Source organism: Piliocolobus tephrosceles, chromosome 12 (assembly GCF_002776525.5).
Source record: "Piliocolobus tephrosceles isolate RC106 chromosome 12, ASM277652v3, whole genome shotgun sequence".
Lineage (NCBI taxonomy): Eukaryota > Metazoa > Chordata > Mammalia > Primates > Cercopithecidae > Piliocolobus > Piliocolobus tephrosceles.
Window position 1 is genome coordinate 109,868,014 of NC_045445.1, and position 18,720 is coordinate 109,886,733.

The window sequence follows — 18,720 nt, forward strand, 5'->3', positions numbered from 1 at the left end:
GTGAAACACTGTCTCTATTAAAAATACAAAAATTAGCCAGATGTTGTGACACACACCTGTAATCCCAGCTACTCGGGAGGCTGAGGCAGGAGAATCACTGGAACCCAGGAGGTGGAGTTTGCAGTGAGCTGAGTTTACACCACTGCATTCCAGCCTGAGTGACAGAAAAAGACTGCGCCTCCAAAAAAAAAAAAAAATTATGGTTTAGGAGTCATGCAGCTGGAGGCTACAAGATTCTGACCCTCCCTAAACTGCTCCTAAAATCAGTGCTTGGGGTATCAGTGCTGCACTTGATGGATCAGCTGGCACCACCAGGTCAATAAACGGGCTCATCTGATCTGATGGCTCTCGTTAGTCCTACAAAGGAAGTCTAGTCCCCAGACAGGAAGGAGGTCGCTTTGGGAAAGGGATGTTACCGTCTTTGTTTAAATCAAAAACTATAAACTAAGTTTCTCCCAAAATTAGTTCAGCGTATGCTCAGGAATGAACAAGAACAGTTTGAAGGTTAGAAGCCAGATGGATCGGTCAAGTTAGATCTCTTTCACTGTCTGTCATAATTTTGCAAAGACGGTTTCACAATGGTGTAATCATAGATCACTGTAACCTTGACCTCCTGGGCTCAAGCGATCCTCCAGCCTCAGCCTCCCAAACAGCTAGGAGTATAGGTGTGTGCCACCACACCAAACTAAATTTTTTGGTGGGTATAGAGTCTCACTATGTTGCCCAGGCTTGTCTCACATTCCTGGTCTTGAACAATCCTCCAGCCTTAGACTCCCAAAACACTGGGATTACAAGTGTGAGCCACTGAGACTGCCTGACCCCCATTCTTCTTCTCCTTCTTCTTTTTTTTTTTTTTACTTGAATTGTTTGTTTTCTTAACGTTTAGTTTTGAATGTTCTACATATATATTCCGGATACAACACTTTTATTGGATATGTAACTTGCAAATCATTTTCCCAGTCTGTTGCTTGTCTTCTCAGCCTCCTGACTATGTTTTTCACAAAGCAAAATTTTCAAATTTTGATCAAGTTCAATTTACTATTTGTTTCCTTTCTCCGGATCATGCTATTGAACTCTTTGCATAACCCAGGTAACAAAGATTCTCTCCCTATGTCTTCTGAAAGTGTTGTAGCCTTATATTTTCCATTCAGATCTATGATCCATTATGAGTTTTGTCTAAGGCTTGAGGTTGAGATTGAGGTTTTTGTTTTCCACATATGGATGCCCAATTTCTCTTTTCTTAAGAGTCCTCTATGTCCCAGGTCATATCTAATGTGCTGAAGGACCTAAAAATCTTCATGTGTTAATATTCTAATATTCCCAGAATGTTTTAGAAGCTGTAAAGCTCTGCTCTGTTGTGAGACTGTATTGTTTTGTGGCTTGGACTTGTGTGGAAAATGGCAATAAAAAATAAATTAGAATTATTATAGTAAAGGAAATCATCTATCAGTTGGCTCCTTTTTTTCTCTCCACATGCATATATATATATATATATATATATAAATCAGGAGCAAAAGAGCTCCTGATTTACAGAGACTCTGAGAGTTACTTTATTTTCCATTTTTAACGGTGTTTTTTTTTTTTTTTTTGAGACAGAGTCTCACTCTGTCACCCAGGCTGGAGTGCAGTGGCACAACCTCAGCTCACGGTAACCTCCGCCTCCTGGGTTCAAGCGATCTGAGAGTTACTTTCTAATTAATAGATGGTAATGGTAATGGTAGTTTGTCTAAAAATACTGATTCAAGGGTGTTTTCTTGCTATATCACCACTAGGTATTTATTCAAACAGGCGGGCCCTAGGAGAAATTGTGAAATCAGTGAAGATTATCTCTGACCCCCTCTCCATCCCTTTTCCTGCCATACTCTTTCAATTGAGGCATTTGAAGAAGGTAGACAGGGTCCCTCATAAAGACTAAAATTCTGAACAGAGTGTGAAATGCCAATCATCAAATTCAAGTATAATCTCGCTTCTCTCTTGTCATATTGACTACATTTCCATGAAATCATTCTTCTGTTAATCATTTGCCCTGGAAGTTATTGATTTTAAGCAGAATCCAGAATTTTTCGAGCTTAGATATGGGCAAAAATCTCAAGTTTCCATACCTGGTTCTTTTTATTTTGTGATCTGGCAAATTTCTGCATAGAAGACAAGATTAGGAAATGCACAAGACCATTTATGAGGTAAGAAAGGGGTAAACAAATATAGTTAATGACCCAACCTTGTGTCAGAGGCAGTTGAGATGCAAAGGGCGAGGATGCCCTTTTATCTCTTCAAGTTCCCACACAGAATCCTAAAGCTATCTCTTCTCCCATAGGCTGATTCCAATTCCTCCCCATTGGAAGTTCAGAGATCAAACTGCATAAAGATTTGTTAGCAGACTGAAAGCTATCAGGCACTGAGCAAACAGGGAAATCACAGAGGTTCAAAGTTCACCAGTGTCTCAACAATCAGCCCTAATGCTCTCTGTGACTACCAGACACTCCCAGGGCCTGAGTGATGGGGACCCCATGAGATCATTTTCATTACTTTCTACTACCAGGGCTTCGTCAGGAGCACTGTCTCAGTAATAATTTTCATGGCAATATTCTCCCCTTGAGCCCAGGAGACATGTCTTGGATGGCTTCAAAAGTCACTGCTTGGTGAATGCCTTCTCTGTCCATTTCTAGTTTTTGGTGAAACTTGAAACCATCTTTGTAGTTGGTGCCTCTCTCCAGACCCTACTTGGGAAGTGCTCTTGACCTGCTCTTGATTGCTTTATTGGGCTATATCTACTAAGCAGGGGCTCTGCCCTCATCTTAAGCTAACGATTAAACACAGCCTTCTTCTCTCAAGGCTGCTCCACTGGTAACAACTCTGTGGCCTGTAAAGATGGAACCTATTTTGGGTCTGGAAGATAGACCATGGGAATCTTGTCTTCAAGATTCAAGAGAAACAAGCCCTTTTCATGGGGCTTTGTTGAATGTTTGGAGCCTGGGTCATGGGTGCTACATATTCACCATTATTGATTTATTCCTCCAGAATTTTTCAACTGGAGTTCACCATTTCTTTCAGGGAACTAAGGAGTTCATGGATTTCCAGGTCACCTTCATTGTTATGCAATGTATTGCCATTAAGAAGTAAGCAAATCACCTGGCATGCAGTACTAGCAGCTCGTACTCATAGCTTTGTCGTGAGGATTAAATGTAATAACGGATATAGAGTACTGTAGTACAGTACCCAGCTCAACGTTCAATAAATGTTAGCTTTGTTAACTGCTACCATTGGCACATGTGGTGAGAGGCCCCATCCCTGGCTTAGTTCTTGGCTTATTCTAACCACTTTCCTAGAAATAAAAGTGTTGAGGTGTCCATCTTTCTTTCATCCCCCCAACCCCACCCCGGAGCTGTATTAAAAGTGAAATTCAGGCTGGGCATGGTGGCTCACGCCTGTAATCCCAGCACTTTGAGGCAGGCAGATCACTAGGTCAGGAGTTCGAGACCAGCCTGACCAACATGGTGAAACCCTGGCTCTACTAGAAATACAAAAGTTAGCCAGGCGTGGTGGTGGACTCCTGTAATCCCAGCTACGCATTGAGAGGCTGAGGCAGGAGAATTGCTTGAACTCGGGAGGCAGAGATTGCAGTAAGCTTAAGCTGAGATAGCATAACAGAGCAAGGTAACTCTGTCTCCAGCCTAGGTAACAGAGCAAGACACCATCTCCAAAAAAAAAAAAAAAAAAAAAAAAAGTGAAATTTAAGAAAATAATAAATTTACATAAAATAAAATAAAGAATAAAAAGGCAAAAAACAACAAACAAAAAAATCACACTCTTGTCCTCTAAACTAGTGGAAAACAAAAAAGAAACAGTATTTCTCACTGAAGACCTATGATGTGTTTTCTTATTTCTTCTTTTCCCTTCTTGCCTAAATAATGTGAAAGCCAGGATCTTTGTTCTCCCTCAGTACAACTGTCTAACATTACAAGTTTCTAATCTGTTATTGTCCTTCTGTGACCCTGTTATGCTAACCAACCTATCCCATTTAAGATGAAAATAAGATACAACAATAAATGATTGTTAAGTACTTCAAAAATACAGAAGACTCTATAAATGTCAAGAGTGATTATTGCGTTCCGGTGTAATGAAGATGTATAATAAAAATGAATCATAAAATCCCTTCACTACCTTTTTGCCAGTTAAAATGTACAATTACAGTCTGTTTATTCAAAGCAACAGGGTACATGGAAACAGCTCAGTCATTTTCTGAAGTAGGTTCCCCCGATCACTTGAACACAGAATGACTCTAGAGACATCAGTGATACATTTTTCGAAATCCATATGAAAATAACACATCAAGATCATCTTCAGTTTCTAATAATGTCACTGAATCCTCCCCACCCCCATACTCTTTTTCTCCAATGCATATGTTGTTCACATATCATCTTCTGTATGTATTGGTTAGTTTATATTACTACCAGGTATTTTTTCTTATATGCCATGCATCATGGCAATAGGACACTAGACAGAGAGAATAAATAATCCAGATAATTTTGGGTTAGGAAGGGAGCAAAACAATAGGAACAACTTCACAGACATAACATTGAGTGAAAAAACTAGATATAAAAAATAAAGCGTGTTTTTCATTTACAGAAAATTCAGAAACTGGCCGGGCGTGGTGGTTCACACCTGTAGTCCTAGCAGTTTGGGAGGCCGAGACGGGTGGATCACTTGAGGTCAGGAGTTCATAACCTGCCTGGTCAACATGGTAAAAACCCTATCTCTACTAAAAATACAAAAAATTAGTGGGGCATGGTGGCAGGCGCCTGTAATCCCAGCTACTCAGAAGGCTGATGCAGGAAAATTGCTTGAACCCAGGAGGCAGAGGTTGCAGTGAATCGAGATCGTGTCACTGCACTCCAGCCTGGGCGACAGAGGAAGACGCTGTCTCATAAAAGAAAAAAAATTCAGAAACTGACAAAACCAATCTATGGTGGTAAGAGGATACAAGAGTGGTTAGATTTATGATGGAATGTTCATTAAGAGGGCACAAAGGAAGCCTTACTTTTACTTTAAAGAACCATATTATCTGCATATTATAACTTTGATTCTTCTTATTAGTTTCATAACGTTTTGCATATGTTATTATTCTACAAAAATAAATAAATACTATGGGGAGAAATAAGCATTTTTGCCTTCTACCTAATTTTTAAAAGAATATCCTGGTTTATAATTTATCTTGTATAAAAAGAAACATGCATGATTTTGTTTGCAAAAAGCAAATAAAAAAAAACAAGGAAGGGTGCAAAGTGTGAATGTATTATTTAGTTTAGAAGAGACTATTTGATCAATTTAAAGTTAAAGCTATTTGCTAATATTCCCATTATAATTTCAAGTGGAAAAACATTTTGAATCTGCCAGATGTAATTGCCATTCCTGGAAGCCCACTTATTTATTTGGGTCTGGGGAAGTTTTTGGACTTTAGTAGAATTCTACAAGTAATTAAGATGTGTGGAGGGATGCAAAAAATGGGGTTTTCATTGGAGGGTCTGAACGTATTCTCCACCTAGGATTCAGGGTTATTTTCAACCAAATTCATATAATAGTGTTTCACAATTTTGAAATTTACCAGAATTTTCAACACATTCTGTGCTATTTTCTTTTTTTTCATCCCAACACTGCCCTTTGATTTGACAAGGTGATGTTGGCACCTGACACTATTCCTTAACTTTATTAAGTGAGTATAATTAAAAGTTATTTGCGTTCAATTATTTGCTTATCTGATTCTTTGATTGTGCTTTCTCTTTTCATCAATACCAATTTTGGCTTCATTTAATCAAACTGGTGAAATAATTAGATAGATAAGAATTTTAAAGTAAAACTGATGCATCAACCTTGATAAGACCCTAAGGCCTCCTGGAATATCAACTTCCTATATCACCATTCTCCCTAAGGTTCACCTTGATTTTTATATGCATTTTAACTTTTGTGGACTGGGGTGGAGTGGTTACTGAGGGGTCCATTAAAGTAAACATAAAACATTAAAGGGTAAGTAAAGTAAAAATGCTTTAATATCAACTATTATAGGGGAATTCCATAAATATGTAGAATCTGACATATGTAAAAGTTTCGTATTCAATAAGAAACTGGGTCAAAATGATCATTTAACACTACCCATTAGTAGAAGGAGGGAGAGAAGCAAAAATAAATAAATAAATAACTATTGGGTACTAGGCTTAGTACCTAGGTAATGAAATAATTTGTACAACGAACCCTTGTGATAAGAGTTTATCCATATAACAAACCTGAACATGTACCTCCAAACCTAAAATAAACGTTTAAAAAAAGCTACCACTTAGATAAAGGGAATGATCTTGGACTATGTATGCATTTATTAAACTCCTCATGTAAGCATAGTACCTTCCTTACTAGATTTGTGAGAGGTCTAAGACGATAGAGCATTAGACATAGATGGATTAGATATAGATGGACCCTGAATATCTTAGTTTAACTCTCTGCTCCAGAGGACCAGAAAGGTACAGTGATTTCCTTAAGATGAGGTAAAGGAGGGAGAAAGAGAAAGAAAGCAAGTGTTAAAGTGAGAAATAGAAAACAACTTCTGGACTCCTAATGAAAGCTCTTTCTACTACTGATTCAGAGAAAAAAATTTTCATTGCCTGGCATCTGAACCCGCCCCCCAACTAGTTCCCATTTTGAGTCTGTTGAGTGTAAAGTATTACGCCCTCTCTCCACCTGCTGCTAAGCCAGGTCATGGGCACATGACCCAGTCTGGAATGCTCCCCACCTGGGGCTTTGGATCTTGAAGGACTAAAGTAAAAGAGGCAGTAAATTGAGATTTACCAACCAATACTGCTGTGTCCCGTGGCTAGCAAGGCCTTGCCATGATGTTTAGGTCCTGTAGCGGTTGTGGACTACAGCAAAGTCAGCAGCAACATCCTAACCCAATTTCCTGCTGCCTCTCTTCCCTAGTTTCTCTCCTTTGCCCAAGCATTTATCTCTAGACTTTCCGTAAACTCTAGGCATTCCCTGATGGTTTTTTTGCCTTCTACCTAATTTTTAAAAGAATATCCTGGTTTATAATTTCTCTCATTTAAAAATAAACATGCCTGATCTTGTTTGCAAAAAACAAATAAACAAAAAAAAAAGGGGGGGAAGGGGACAAAGTGTGGATGTATTATTTAGTCTAGAAGAAACTATCTGATCAACTTAAAGTGATCCCACTAAATCCCTTTTATTTCTCAAGAACTCTGACTGATTCAGAAACCAGTGTCACAAAATAAGCCACAGGCAACTGATTCTCAGGGAAAATTAAAAATCAGGACTGGTTGACTGACAGTAAACTGAACCTTAGAAACACAGGTGCAAAACAACTTAAACAGTTGCCTATGGTCACCTGGAATGTCCATTGAGAGTATGATTCAAGAATAGTATAAAGGGCATGAGGAGTTCAATGACAGCTGATGAGGTGGCTATTTCTTATAACAAATAGCTTAATGGTGAAAAAAGTCATTTGCCTCAGCAGATCTGAGGTGGTCAAAGATAAATTCAGACTTTGGTTTGATCTTGTGTGCTGATGAATTACAATGTCAGTAGTACTCACAGCCCTGACAGATTTCTTAGGTGCATATTGTGGCATTATGTGGGTTAGATTGAAAGCTGGAAAACTGACATGGAAATATATGAGAAGAATTAGAAGACCCCATGAATGCTGAACCCTTAATTCTCATTAAATCTCTTTTGCCAGCTTCAGAAATCTCTCTTACTTTGTCTGATGAAACTGTTGTTCTTCCCTTGATTGAAGATGCCTTTTTTTTTTTTTTTTTACCTGAGGGAGTTACTTGCAAGAGAAAGCCAGTTCTCGTCATCCTCCTGTCTTCTCTATCATTTCCCAAGATTGTCAGATTTCAGCATGGCCCTTGGAGGGTGGTAGCAATAACAAAGTCAAAAGCCAGACAAGGCCAAAGAGCTTCCAGATTTCTAGTTTATACTGGAAAAATTCAGGGAATTGTGTATGGGAATAGAGTGTAAGGGTGATTGATGAAGGTTGAGAAATGTAATTATAGATTGGTCTGGATCCAACAATTCAAGATTCATTGTAGGTCGAGCATCTATACTGAATCCAAGGGGTGAATACGGCAAATGCTCCTGGTGAGCAAACCTTCAAGGAGTGCCTCTCACTGCATTTTACCTGGAGAGAGAGAAGACCTGAGGCATAGACCTAGACCAAATCACGAGCCGGGGTTAATGATTTGGCCAGATATTTAGGGACATGGAAGGAACAAGACTAGAGACTGGAGGCAAGGAAATTTGGAGAAAAGTGTAGATGGACTTTTCAGAGAGTGAGAATATTTGTTGTCCCTTGTGAACACATACCAGAAGACGCACACAGTGCAGACGAGTCTCTTATGTGTGTCTCATCTTTTACTCTGTTAAAAAATGTTACATTGTATTTCAAGGATATAGATATAATATAAATGTTTCCCACAGAAAGAGCAGCTGAGAAAAACACAACATTGTATTGAGATGCATGCATCTTCGATGAAGTTTAGGTATCAATGAACCAAGAGGTTTCTACCAGGAAAATGTTGACTAAGGCATGCTATTTGGTGGGCCTATATATGTTTTTTGATGGCCCAGAATTTGAACTCACAGCTAGATTTGGTGATCTTAATGCTGCTCTCTTGTACAAAGATCTAGAGAGATAAAGGGGCTTTCCGAGATCAGGAAATGGAGGAAGGAAGGAAATGAGGGAAAAAGGATAAGAGAACTGGAAATAGAAAGACAGATCTCTGTACTCTTGTCTGCTAGTTTCCGGTAGCAGATTAATAAAGATTTAGGAGGTCATTTGTTAGTGGAGACTTAACTTTCTTTAAAGGAGAGAGAACTCCCTTGTTTCTGAGCTGTTTTTTAATATCTACAAATCTCTAATTACGTGAGTCTTGAAAAAAAGCAGAAGCCCAGTTCCCACCAGGGAGGGCAAAGGCAAGCAATATTCTTTCTCCCTACCCCTTGGCAAAGAGGGTGTGGGCAGATGAACCAGCCTCAGCCAATTGAATGCTCCCACCTAGGACTTTGCTCTGGAGACTGTGACTGAAAAAAAAGGGACAATAAAATTAAAAGTTTGGTGAAAGCGGTACCTGCATCCAGCAGTAGGGTCCTAGCCAGATCGCTCCTGCTCTGTAGCTTTTCTTGATCTCTCTCTCTATTTTTATTTTTATTTTTTTTATTTTTGAGATTCACTTCCCACTGATTGTGTGCACCAGCTGACAGCCTCAAGTCATACTAGGTATCTATGTATGAAAGCTGATTTGAAAGCTCATTTACATGGCTACATCAATGAACTCTCATATCTTCTAGTTTCTGGTTGGGTTTGGCCAGTGAAATCCCAGCAGGAGAATGGAGGGAGGGAGTACAGTCAGAATATTTACTCTCCCCTCTCTGTAAGGACATCTTGGGTTGGCTTGCTCCTTAATAGAAATTCACTGTTTACCTCAAGGTATACTGCTCTACACAACTCTCTTTCCTTCCAAGTTCTAATAAACTCTCCATCCCTTTCTCTCTTTGGGCCAAAGAATAGTAACAGCTCTAATGCTGTTATCCCTGGATCTTCTGCACTACGCCTCGTGGTTACCCCAGTCTCCTTCCAACCCCTCAAAATTAGTTCCTTTTTAAATAAATCCTTCCCAAATTATCCTAACAAGAGGGTATAATCTGTTAGTTGGAAATCTGACTGATATGCCTTCAAGGACATTTCTTTTCTGGTTAACTTTGTGCCAAAGAAACCCAACAGACTTAACACTCTAAAAGAGGGTTAAAGAAGGAAAAAAACTCAGAGTTGGGATCAAAGGTGAAATTTTTAGTGAATGGTAGTAAATGAGACGGAATGTTTTCAAGGGACCCTGTTAGGAAAAAGTCGCCCACAGAAAGGCACAGATAAAAATGGCTCAAAGTACACTCAGAATTTTCAAGCCTGATTCCCAGTCACAAAGGGCAGTGACTAAGAGCTGATGTAAAACAGAGCTTCTGTTCACAGATATACAATTGCTGAACAGTTGGGCCATTCATTTTTAAGTGTCTGACAGTCAGTGAGTCCTCCCTTTCTCCCCCCTTCCCAATTCCTATAGTGCTTTGCACAAAGTAAAATGCACATAGGTTTTTCCAGATGTCTCCTCCTCAATTTTCTTTTCTGTCAGAGACACAGCTGCGCCATGTTTGCAATAATGCAGCATGAAAAAAGCTATTAATCTGGCTCCATCTAGATGCACCACGTCTAACTGCAGGGCTGCCTGCAGCTTAATTACAGGAGTGGGTAGGAAGTAATGAAAATTTAAAAACACAGACCATGAAACACAAATATTAGGAATTAAAATTCTGGGAGAAAATAAGTAATAAGTAAAAAGCTTGCTGAAAACCAGGCACTGCAAGTTTTGTATACATCATATCAAATAAACCACACAACAATCCTGCAAATTAGGAGGTGTTATCCTGATTTACCAGATGAAGAATCAGAGACAGAGAGTAAGCAGCTTGCTCAGATTACTAAAGTAGTAAGTGATAAAGCCTATTCTCTAAATTGGGGTGCATGTCCCCTAGGGCAGCGGCCTCCAACCTTTTTAGCACCAGGGATCAGTTTCTTGGAATACAGTTTTTCCATGGATCAGAGGGTGGGGAATGTTGGGAGGATGAGGAAGGTTTCGGGATGAAGCTGTTCCACCTCAGATCATCAAGCATTAGTTAGAGTCTCACAAGGAACGGGCAACCTAGATCCCTCACATGCGCAGTTAACTATGGGGTTTGTGCTCCTATGAGAATCTAATGCCTTCATTCATCTGACAGGAGGTGAAGTTCAGGCAGTAATGCTCTCCTGCTGCTCACCTCCTGCCGTGTGGCCCAGTTCCTAACAGGCCATGGACCAGACCGGTAGAGGTCTGCAGCCCCGGGGGTTGGGAACCCCTGCCCTAGGGAATGCTCAAGACAATCCATCTTGGTGGATCAAAGCAAGTAATATAACTTTTAGTTATGTTTATTTATCACACCCTTTAAAATCTTGTTTATTGTGTATGCTTTACAATATATACAATATAGTAGTACAGTAGCACATGCATACAAATATATAAATGCACATGTATTGCTTCTGCTGAGTAATCTTCCTTGATCTCTGCCTTTTTTTCTCAGCCTCATTCCTCAATCTTCTAACTTGAGTCTGTGCACCAGCTGATCGCCTCTAGTGCCAGATATCTACCCAGGAAAGCAGATTTGCATGGGCTACATTAATGAGCTCTCATGTCTTCTGGCTTTTGGTTGATTATGAATGAAGATGTGTAAGCTTAAAGGTCTGAAGACTACTGTTCTGTGCTCTTTCAAGAAGCAGTAGAGTGTAGTTATCAGGAATGTAGATTCTGGAACCAGGCTTCCTGTGTTCAACTCTCAGCCCCCACCATGCTTTCGCTGAGAGACCATGGGCAACTTAACCTCTCTCTGCATGCCAGTTTTCTCTTCTGTAATATGGGAATTTAAAGAGTTCATACATAGAGTGCTTAGAACAATATCCGGCATGTAATAAGAGATATTAATCTAAGCCATTATCATCATAGTACATGGTCCTTCAAAGTAGTCATTCAGGGCATTACCTATTCATACAACTACTGTCACAGATACCTCAAAATTCTTCTTTTGAAACTCTATCCTGAGGAAGGAAAGTGCAAAATTTCTTCTCTGGCGTAATAAAATGTGCAGTAGCCTGTACCTGCCATCTGTTTCTTGTTCATGAATAAAACTCCCTGGCTTTGGACCTGTGAGTCCTCAAATCATATATCCTAGAACTGCACTAAAAAAGTTTAGAAATCAAAGAGGTAATTAGAATCTGTTTTGTAAATATATATGTTTATGGGATTTCCCAGTGGAGTTTGTAGAGACACACCTGTTTATCTGATTCCACATAGAGAAATAAACAGCGATGGCAACTGCACTGTAATGCAACTCAAAATTGCAAGCTTTGGACATTTTGTTGAACGCTGTCGAGAAAGAAACAAATACAGCTAGGAAGCATAATCCATCAAACGTCTTCCTTGTTCATATACGCCTCTATTTCTAGTTGACATACAATGCTCCAGAAATGAATAACAACTTGAATTAATAGAGGAAATTGCTAAGACTTGTGCATGTTGTCAGACGTGTCATGGCTTCTGTGTATCAACATGATTTCCTAAGGAGCAGAGGAATATTTGGCCACGTATGAAGGGGACATCAAAAGCGTGCATGGCCGTTAAGATATGTAAAATTATACCTGCCTTCTCCAACACGAGGGAGGTGGCTCCACAGGCTGAAACCATCTGACTGCAAGGATTGTGGCAGAGGTGTTTACTACTTACTGAATGTCCATGTTTCCCAGCCTCTCTGCAGTGCACAGAGGCACATGACACTAAATCCAGCCAATGGGTTGTGAGAAGGAGAAACACGTTACTTGTGGCCTGAAACATTTCAGTTTATTTCTCTCTTTTTTTTTTTTTTTTTTTTTTTTTTTGAGACAGTTTTCTTCTTGTTGCCCAGGCTGGAGTGCAGTGGCACCATCTCGGCTCACTGCAACCTCCGCCTCCCGAGTTCAAGTGATTCTCCTGCCTCAGCCTCCCGAGTAGCTGGGATTACAGGCACCTGCCACCACGCCCAGCTAATTTTTTGTATTTTTAGTAGAGACAGGGTTTCACCATGTTGGCCAGGCTGGTCTTGAACTCCTGACCTCAGGCGATCCACCCGCCTCAACCTCCCAAAGTTCTGGGACTACAGGCATGAGCCACCGTGCACAGCCTTAAACATTTCATCTCTAACTTCCTCTCTCTCTTGCCCTGCTACAGCAACCAAAGAGGTCATGAGTTGTATACGGTGTTGCTACAAGGTAGTTGAACTTCCATGTGTAGCCTGAGCCCCTGCTTGAGCAGCTGGAGCAGATCCTCCAATTGACTCACATTGGAAATGTAGCATTAGTGAGAAAGAAACTTCTTTGTGTCAAGCCACTGAGCTTTGGGTGTTGTTTGAGCTGCAGCATAGCATGGGTTATGCTGACGAATACAGTGAGCTGCCTTTGCCTTATTAATAGCTAACACTGTTGAGTGCTCCATCATTCCAGGCACCGAGCTATAAGTTGTGCATGCATTACCTAATATTTCACAACCACCTTCTGAGATAGACGATAGTATTATGTTATATTTTATATATATATAATATATGTGTGTGTGTGTGTGTATATATATATAAAATCTAGGGCTACAGCATAGCTATATATACATATCATATATATATATATATCAGTGGTCCACAACCTTTTTGACACCAGAGACCAGTTTTGTGGAAGACAAGTTTTCCACTGACCGGGGATGGGGGGTGAGGGGAGGGGTGGGGATGGTTTTGGGATGATTAAAGCACATTACATTCATTGTGTGCTTTATTTCTATTATTATTACATTGTAATATATAATGAAATATACAAATGTATGTTGGCATACATTATGTTATATACAAATATACAACATAGTGTAGAATCAGTGGGAGCCCTGAGCTTGTTTTCCTGCAACTAGAGGGTTCCCATCTAGGGGTGATAGGAAACAATGACAGATCATCAGGCGTTAGATTCTCATAAGGAGCACACAACCTAGATCCCTCCCATGTGCAGTTCACAATAGGGTTTACACTCCTATGAGAAACTAATGCCGCCACTGATCTGACAAGGGGCTGGAGCTTGGGTGGTGGGGAGTGGCTGTATATACAGACGAAGTTCCACTTGCTCTGCAGCCCTGTTCCTAACAGGCTATGAACCAGTGCCAATTCATGGCCTGGGGTTGCGATATATATTATATAGCTCTGGATCGTATATATCAATAGTATAGATGGCCAGGCACAGTGGCTCACGCCTGTAATCCCAGCAGTTTGGGAGGCTGAGGTGGGCAGATTGCTTGAGCTCAGAAGTTTAAGACCAGCCTGGGCAATGTGGCAAAACCCCATGGTGGGAGCAAGCCCTAGTGCAGGGGCTCAAGAGTCCCTTTACAGAGTTTTCTGGGGTTTTATTACCCTCGAGAGGTTTCCCATTGGTTACTTGGTGCCATTCCCAAGTAACCATTGGTACATTTCCCATTGGTTACTATGTAAATGAAGTAGTGGCCTTGCAACCAATCAGAGGCTGAAGTGTAGTTGCAAAGGTGACACCCTATTCAAGCATCTGATTGGTTGTGGAAAGCAACCAATCAGAGGCTAAAGTGAAGTTACAGAGTTATACTCCTATGCAAATGTCTGATTGGTTGCAAAAAGCAACTAATCAGAGATACTTTCAACTTTCCGTCTGCCACGCAGAAAAAAGGGGTGGGGGTTGAAAAGGGAGTAGCCTCTGGTTCTTTTGTTACTTAGGTGTGGAAAGTTGGGGTTTTCCTTTTGATTTAGTTTTAGGAAGTCAGCATGAATTGGCCTTAGGCTTCCTGCCTCCCGACCCTATTCTACTGCCTCAATTCTACAGTCACTTTCCAGTGTTGCAAGTATCTCAAGCCTGCTTTCACTATATAGACCCAGTCATTCGAATATGTGCTTCCTTCTGGGGCTTCTGCTCACCAATTACCTGCTCAGCACCTCCAATTTGATGTCTTAGTGTGCTCAAGGATGAGCTCATTGTGCTCTTCTTGCCCCATTTACCTAACTCCAATGTCACCAGCTCTTTCCTCAGTGTTCCCCATCTCAGTAAATGGTGCCCCCCTCCTGCTATTTGCTTATGTTGGAAACATTGGAGTAGGGCTGCATCATTATCTTCTGGGATGCTTAGCACCAAAATGTGCCTTATTGTATTTTGAAATAAAAAAATGACTGCGTATCATAAAGTAAATCTTTAAAAATTCTAATTTTCCCATATAACAATTATGATGCTCTAAAAATGAGTATCAAATCCTTTTCAAAATAATTTAGGGCCCCATCATTGCTGTTGCTCTAAGAACTGTTTGGTAGTCCAGCACTGTCTAGGAGTCAATAGTCAGAAACCATTTCCTGTTGACTCTACAACCTAAAATATTTTCAAATCTTTCTACTCCTCTCTGGCACCAGTGAACTGTACTCCAAGTCATCCTGACCACATATCTGAAATTCTGCAATAGCCTCTGAACCCTTCTCACTGCTCTAGTTTATTCTCTACATAGCATCCAGACCAGGCAGAATGATTTCAGGGACACACATAACTGATCCTGTTCTGTTGTTCTACTGCCTAAAACTTCTCAGTGGTTTCACAGTGCCTTTACGATAAAATCTCAGATCCTTAATAGGCCCAAGACCTTGCCACCTTGCTAGGAATCAGCCTCGCCTCTTAATGTTCCTTTAAAGAGTCAAGCTCCTTATAAACCTTTATACACAATTTACTCTCTGCCAAGAGCTCTCTCCTCCTCCTGGCTTCTCTTTCTCCAGTTCTTAGATTTAATGTTCTTTCTTCAGATAAGCCTTTCTTAACGGCCTACACCAGGTCAATGCTTCTTGTTAAACACTTCCTTAGTAACCTCCAGTTTGCTTTGTAAGTAAAGGATTATTTGTGTAAATAATAGTTTAATGTCCCCTCTTCATGTTAATGCAAACTTCCTGAGAAAGAGTTGGTAACACATACGAGTAATTCAGGGATCTCTGAATCCAGTTGTGTCTGATTCTAGAGCTCATGTCCACAACTACCAAGTGTACATAAATCTGCTCATCCTGGAAGATGGCTTTTTGCTTCTTTATTTCATGATAGCCAAATGTTGATGCACGGGAAACCCTGCATCATATAACATCGCTGAGCAAATTCTACAGCAATGATGTTGTGCTGCTGGTGAACCCCTTTGTGCATGTTCTGTGAGTAATGGACCATATACACCTCAGCTTTTACTTTCTGTTGACTACAGGCTGGACTAGCTGCGCTAGACTCCAGATCTCTTATTGTATAATCTCCACATGCTTAAACAGGGGTGACATTAACCACTTTACAGGGTTGTAATAGTACTCATTTGGTCAATAAATATGTAATGAGCATTCAATAGAGGCCAGACCTTGGTTTAGATGCTGGGGATGCCTTTAGCAGAGTGCTTACCTCCTTTAATGTTCCAGCTGGTCAGTATGACTAGTAGTGTCATAACTGTGTGTCGATGTTTGCTTATGTCACGGGGTATGAGATTTGTGACGTCTGCCACTCATGGCAGGGTCCCTGCGGCGCCTGGACCTCCGGCGGCACGAGGGCGTTGACTCCAGGGCATCACTGCGCGGCGTGGCCGCCTCTCTGCTCCAGGCCGCCAGAGGGCGCGTGGTCTCTACCGCCCCTCCGCTGTGCCTGCGTCTACCCCTTACCAGCCACCCGGCCTCCGTTCCCCTCCCCAGCGGCGCCTGCCCCGCCTTGCATTCCCAAGCTCCGCCCCCGTTGCCCCTAGCGGCTGTTTGTTGACTTCCGGCAGCGCGGTTGTAGTTGATCCACGGAGTTTCGCCATGCGGAACTGGGGGGCTTTCGCGGCCCGCGACTGGGCGGAGTAGCTGCCTTAGCCCCGAGCAAACCGTCCTCTACAGCCTCCTGGCCCAGGCGCAGGCTGCCCGTACCGCCTTTGGCATGAAGGAGCCCGAAGAGCTGTTGCCCGGTGAGTCGCGCCCGGGCCGGTGGCGGAAGGCCGGGAGGGAGGGTCCGCGGGCGGGCAGGCGGCCTGGCCCCGCCTCCGGATCGGCCCTGTAAGGGAACAGGCCCGAGGCTTGGCGGCCGGACTGGGGCGGGATCGCTGGTTGCTCTCTCACGAATGACTGAGGGCAGAGGACCGCACGGGAAGAACAGGATGGGGGAGAACGGGAAAGAGGGTGCCTGTCTTTCTTATGCTTTTAAAATAAGCTTTTGATGAGATTCTTGAAGGCGGGACACTTTTTTTTTTTTTGAGACGGAGTTTCGCTCTTGTTGCCGGGCTGGAGTGCAATGGCGCGATCTCGGCTCACCCCAACCTCCGCCTCCCGGGTTCAAGCGATTCTCCTGCCTCAGCCTCCGAGTAGCTGGGATTACAGGCATGCGCCACCACGCCTGGCTAATTTTGTATTTTTAGTAGAGACGGGGGTTTCTGTATGTTGGTCAGGCTGGTCTCGAACTCCCGACCTCAGGTGATCAGCCCGCCTCGGCCTTCCAAAGTGCTGGGATTACAGGCGTGAGCCACCGCGCCTGGCCAGGCAGGGACACTTTTTACCTATCTGTAAACGCCCCAAAGTGCAGACTCCAGACTTGTGCACTTTGGAGGTCCTGAGCTCCTGGTTATGTATTGAATGCGGTAAAGAGTGAGTGATCAGGGTTGTGGGGGTAAAAGGGGATACAGGAAATAAATTGGATAAAGAGGAAGAAGAGGGACCCTTTAGCGAGTGTTCTTTAGCTTTTTTTTCCTGAGCTCTATAGTTAGAAATACTTTTGACATTGTGCCCCGATACCCCATACATACTGTGTAACAGAAATAGATGTCTCGTGATGCAGTCCTTGTTCTAACCACTTAGATTCCACACACAGCTTTTTGATAATGCATTCTTTTAAAATGCTAATCGTGATCCACTGAATTGATTTTCTGACCCACTAGTAGGTTACGACCATGTTGAAAAAACACTGGGTTTGAGCAGAAATTATACCTTCACTGAAATATGTATGTTTTCTTCCATGCTCCTGGCCGGAACTTAGATTCCTGTCCTGCAGTTCACAATTTAGTGAGACGTACAGGAAGGTGAACAAAATGACCATACACATTGACAGTAGATGTTACAGGGCCAGAGCAGAGCCACCAAACCTTGGCTTGGGATGAGGGTATCAGGGAAGCCAGGGGAGCCAGGACAAAACAGTTAAAATGTTAAAATAATTCATTCTGGGGAAACTCAGAGTCTGTTCTAGATCCTAGTCGAACTGAGATGCCTCACAGTGGTTCTCAAAAAGTTGTCCACAGTGGCTAGTCTCTTGCATATTAATATTTATTATTAATACTTATATTCGCCATGTTTTCCTTTCTGGTATGAATTAGTTTATGTGTGATCACCCCCCTTGGGATTTCCCCAGAAGCTGGACCTGGCCTACTCTTTGGTGTATGTGTGTGTTTAAATGGTTTTTGGGAACTGGTAGGGGTTTTTAGTCTCTCTTCAAAATGATGCTGTGCCACAACAGTTTGTGAATACTACTCAGATCAGGTAATGACTTGATGTAAGAATGTTAAATCTCAACATCCCGGGGTACTCCTCTCCCAATCTCCTAGGACCGTGGCATTTTGTGATGTTGTTTTGGGGGGAAAGATAAACCATCCTTTCCCATGTACTGTTTCTGGAAAGAGAAAAAGACATCTCTATGACTGACTGTAGTGCATGAGTAAGATGAGAATTAGAAACTTCCTGAGTAGCTGTGTTGAGAGGATCTTTTCATTTTGTACTGGATCCCTAAACATTCTGAATTCTCAGAAATCAAGAAAAGCTGAAGTGCTCCTTTGCTGACGACTTGGGTAACCTGTCTTTTATATTAACAATGTCGAAAGTTATATTCGACTACCTACTCACCATTATGATGAATTCGTAAACAAAACATTGAACAGTTACGAATATACATGTGTGTAAGGGGGACCCTTTCTGTGTGAAAAGTAGAACCCACAATGGCTACTTTGTGCCAGGCAATATGGGTAGTGCAGACAGTTTATACCTTCTGTAACCTTAGAAAATAGTTGGAAAAAAACAACATTTGGGGTAACAAAT

At 41.7% G+C, this 18,720-nt stretch overlaps 2 protein-coding genes across 2 annotated transcripts in view; one reads left to right on the top strand and one right to left on the bottom strand.

The window, feature by feature from the left end:
• Positions 1-16,178, bottom strand: part of OTC (ornithine carbamoyltransferase) — a 98,729-nt gene extending 82,551 nt beyond the window's left edge. The window contains exon 1 of the mRNA XM_026451644.1: positions 16,076-16,178. The gene's annotated coding sequence lies outside the window, so the exon portion shown is untranslated. The remainder of the gene's footprint in view (positions 1-16,075) is intronic.
• A 404-nt stretch (positions 16,179-16,582) lies between these two features.
• The window catches only part of RPGR (retinitis pigmentosa GTPase regulator), a 48,297-nt gene continuing 46,159 nt past the window's right edge, over positions 16,583-18,720 (top strand). The window contains exon 1 of the mRNA XM_026451645.2: positions 16,583-16,610. Coding sequence (XP_026307430.2) covers positions 16,583-16,610 — 28 coding nt within the window. The remainder of the gene's footprint in view (positions 16,611-18,720) is intronic.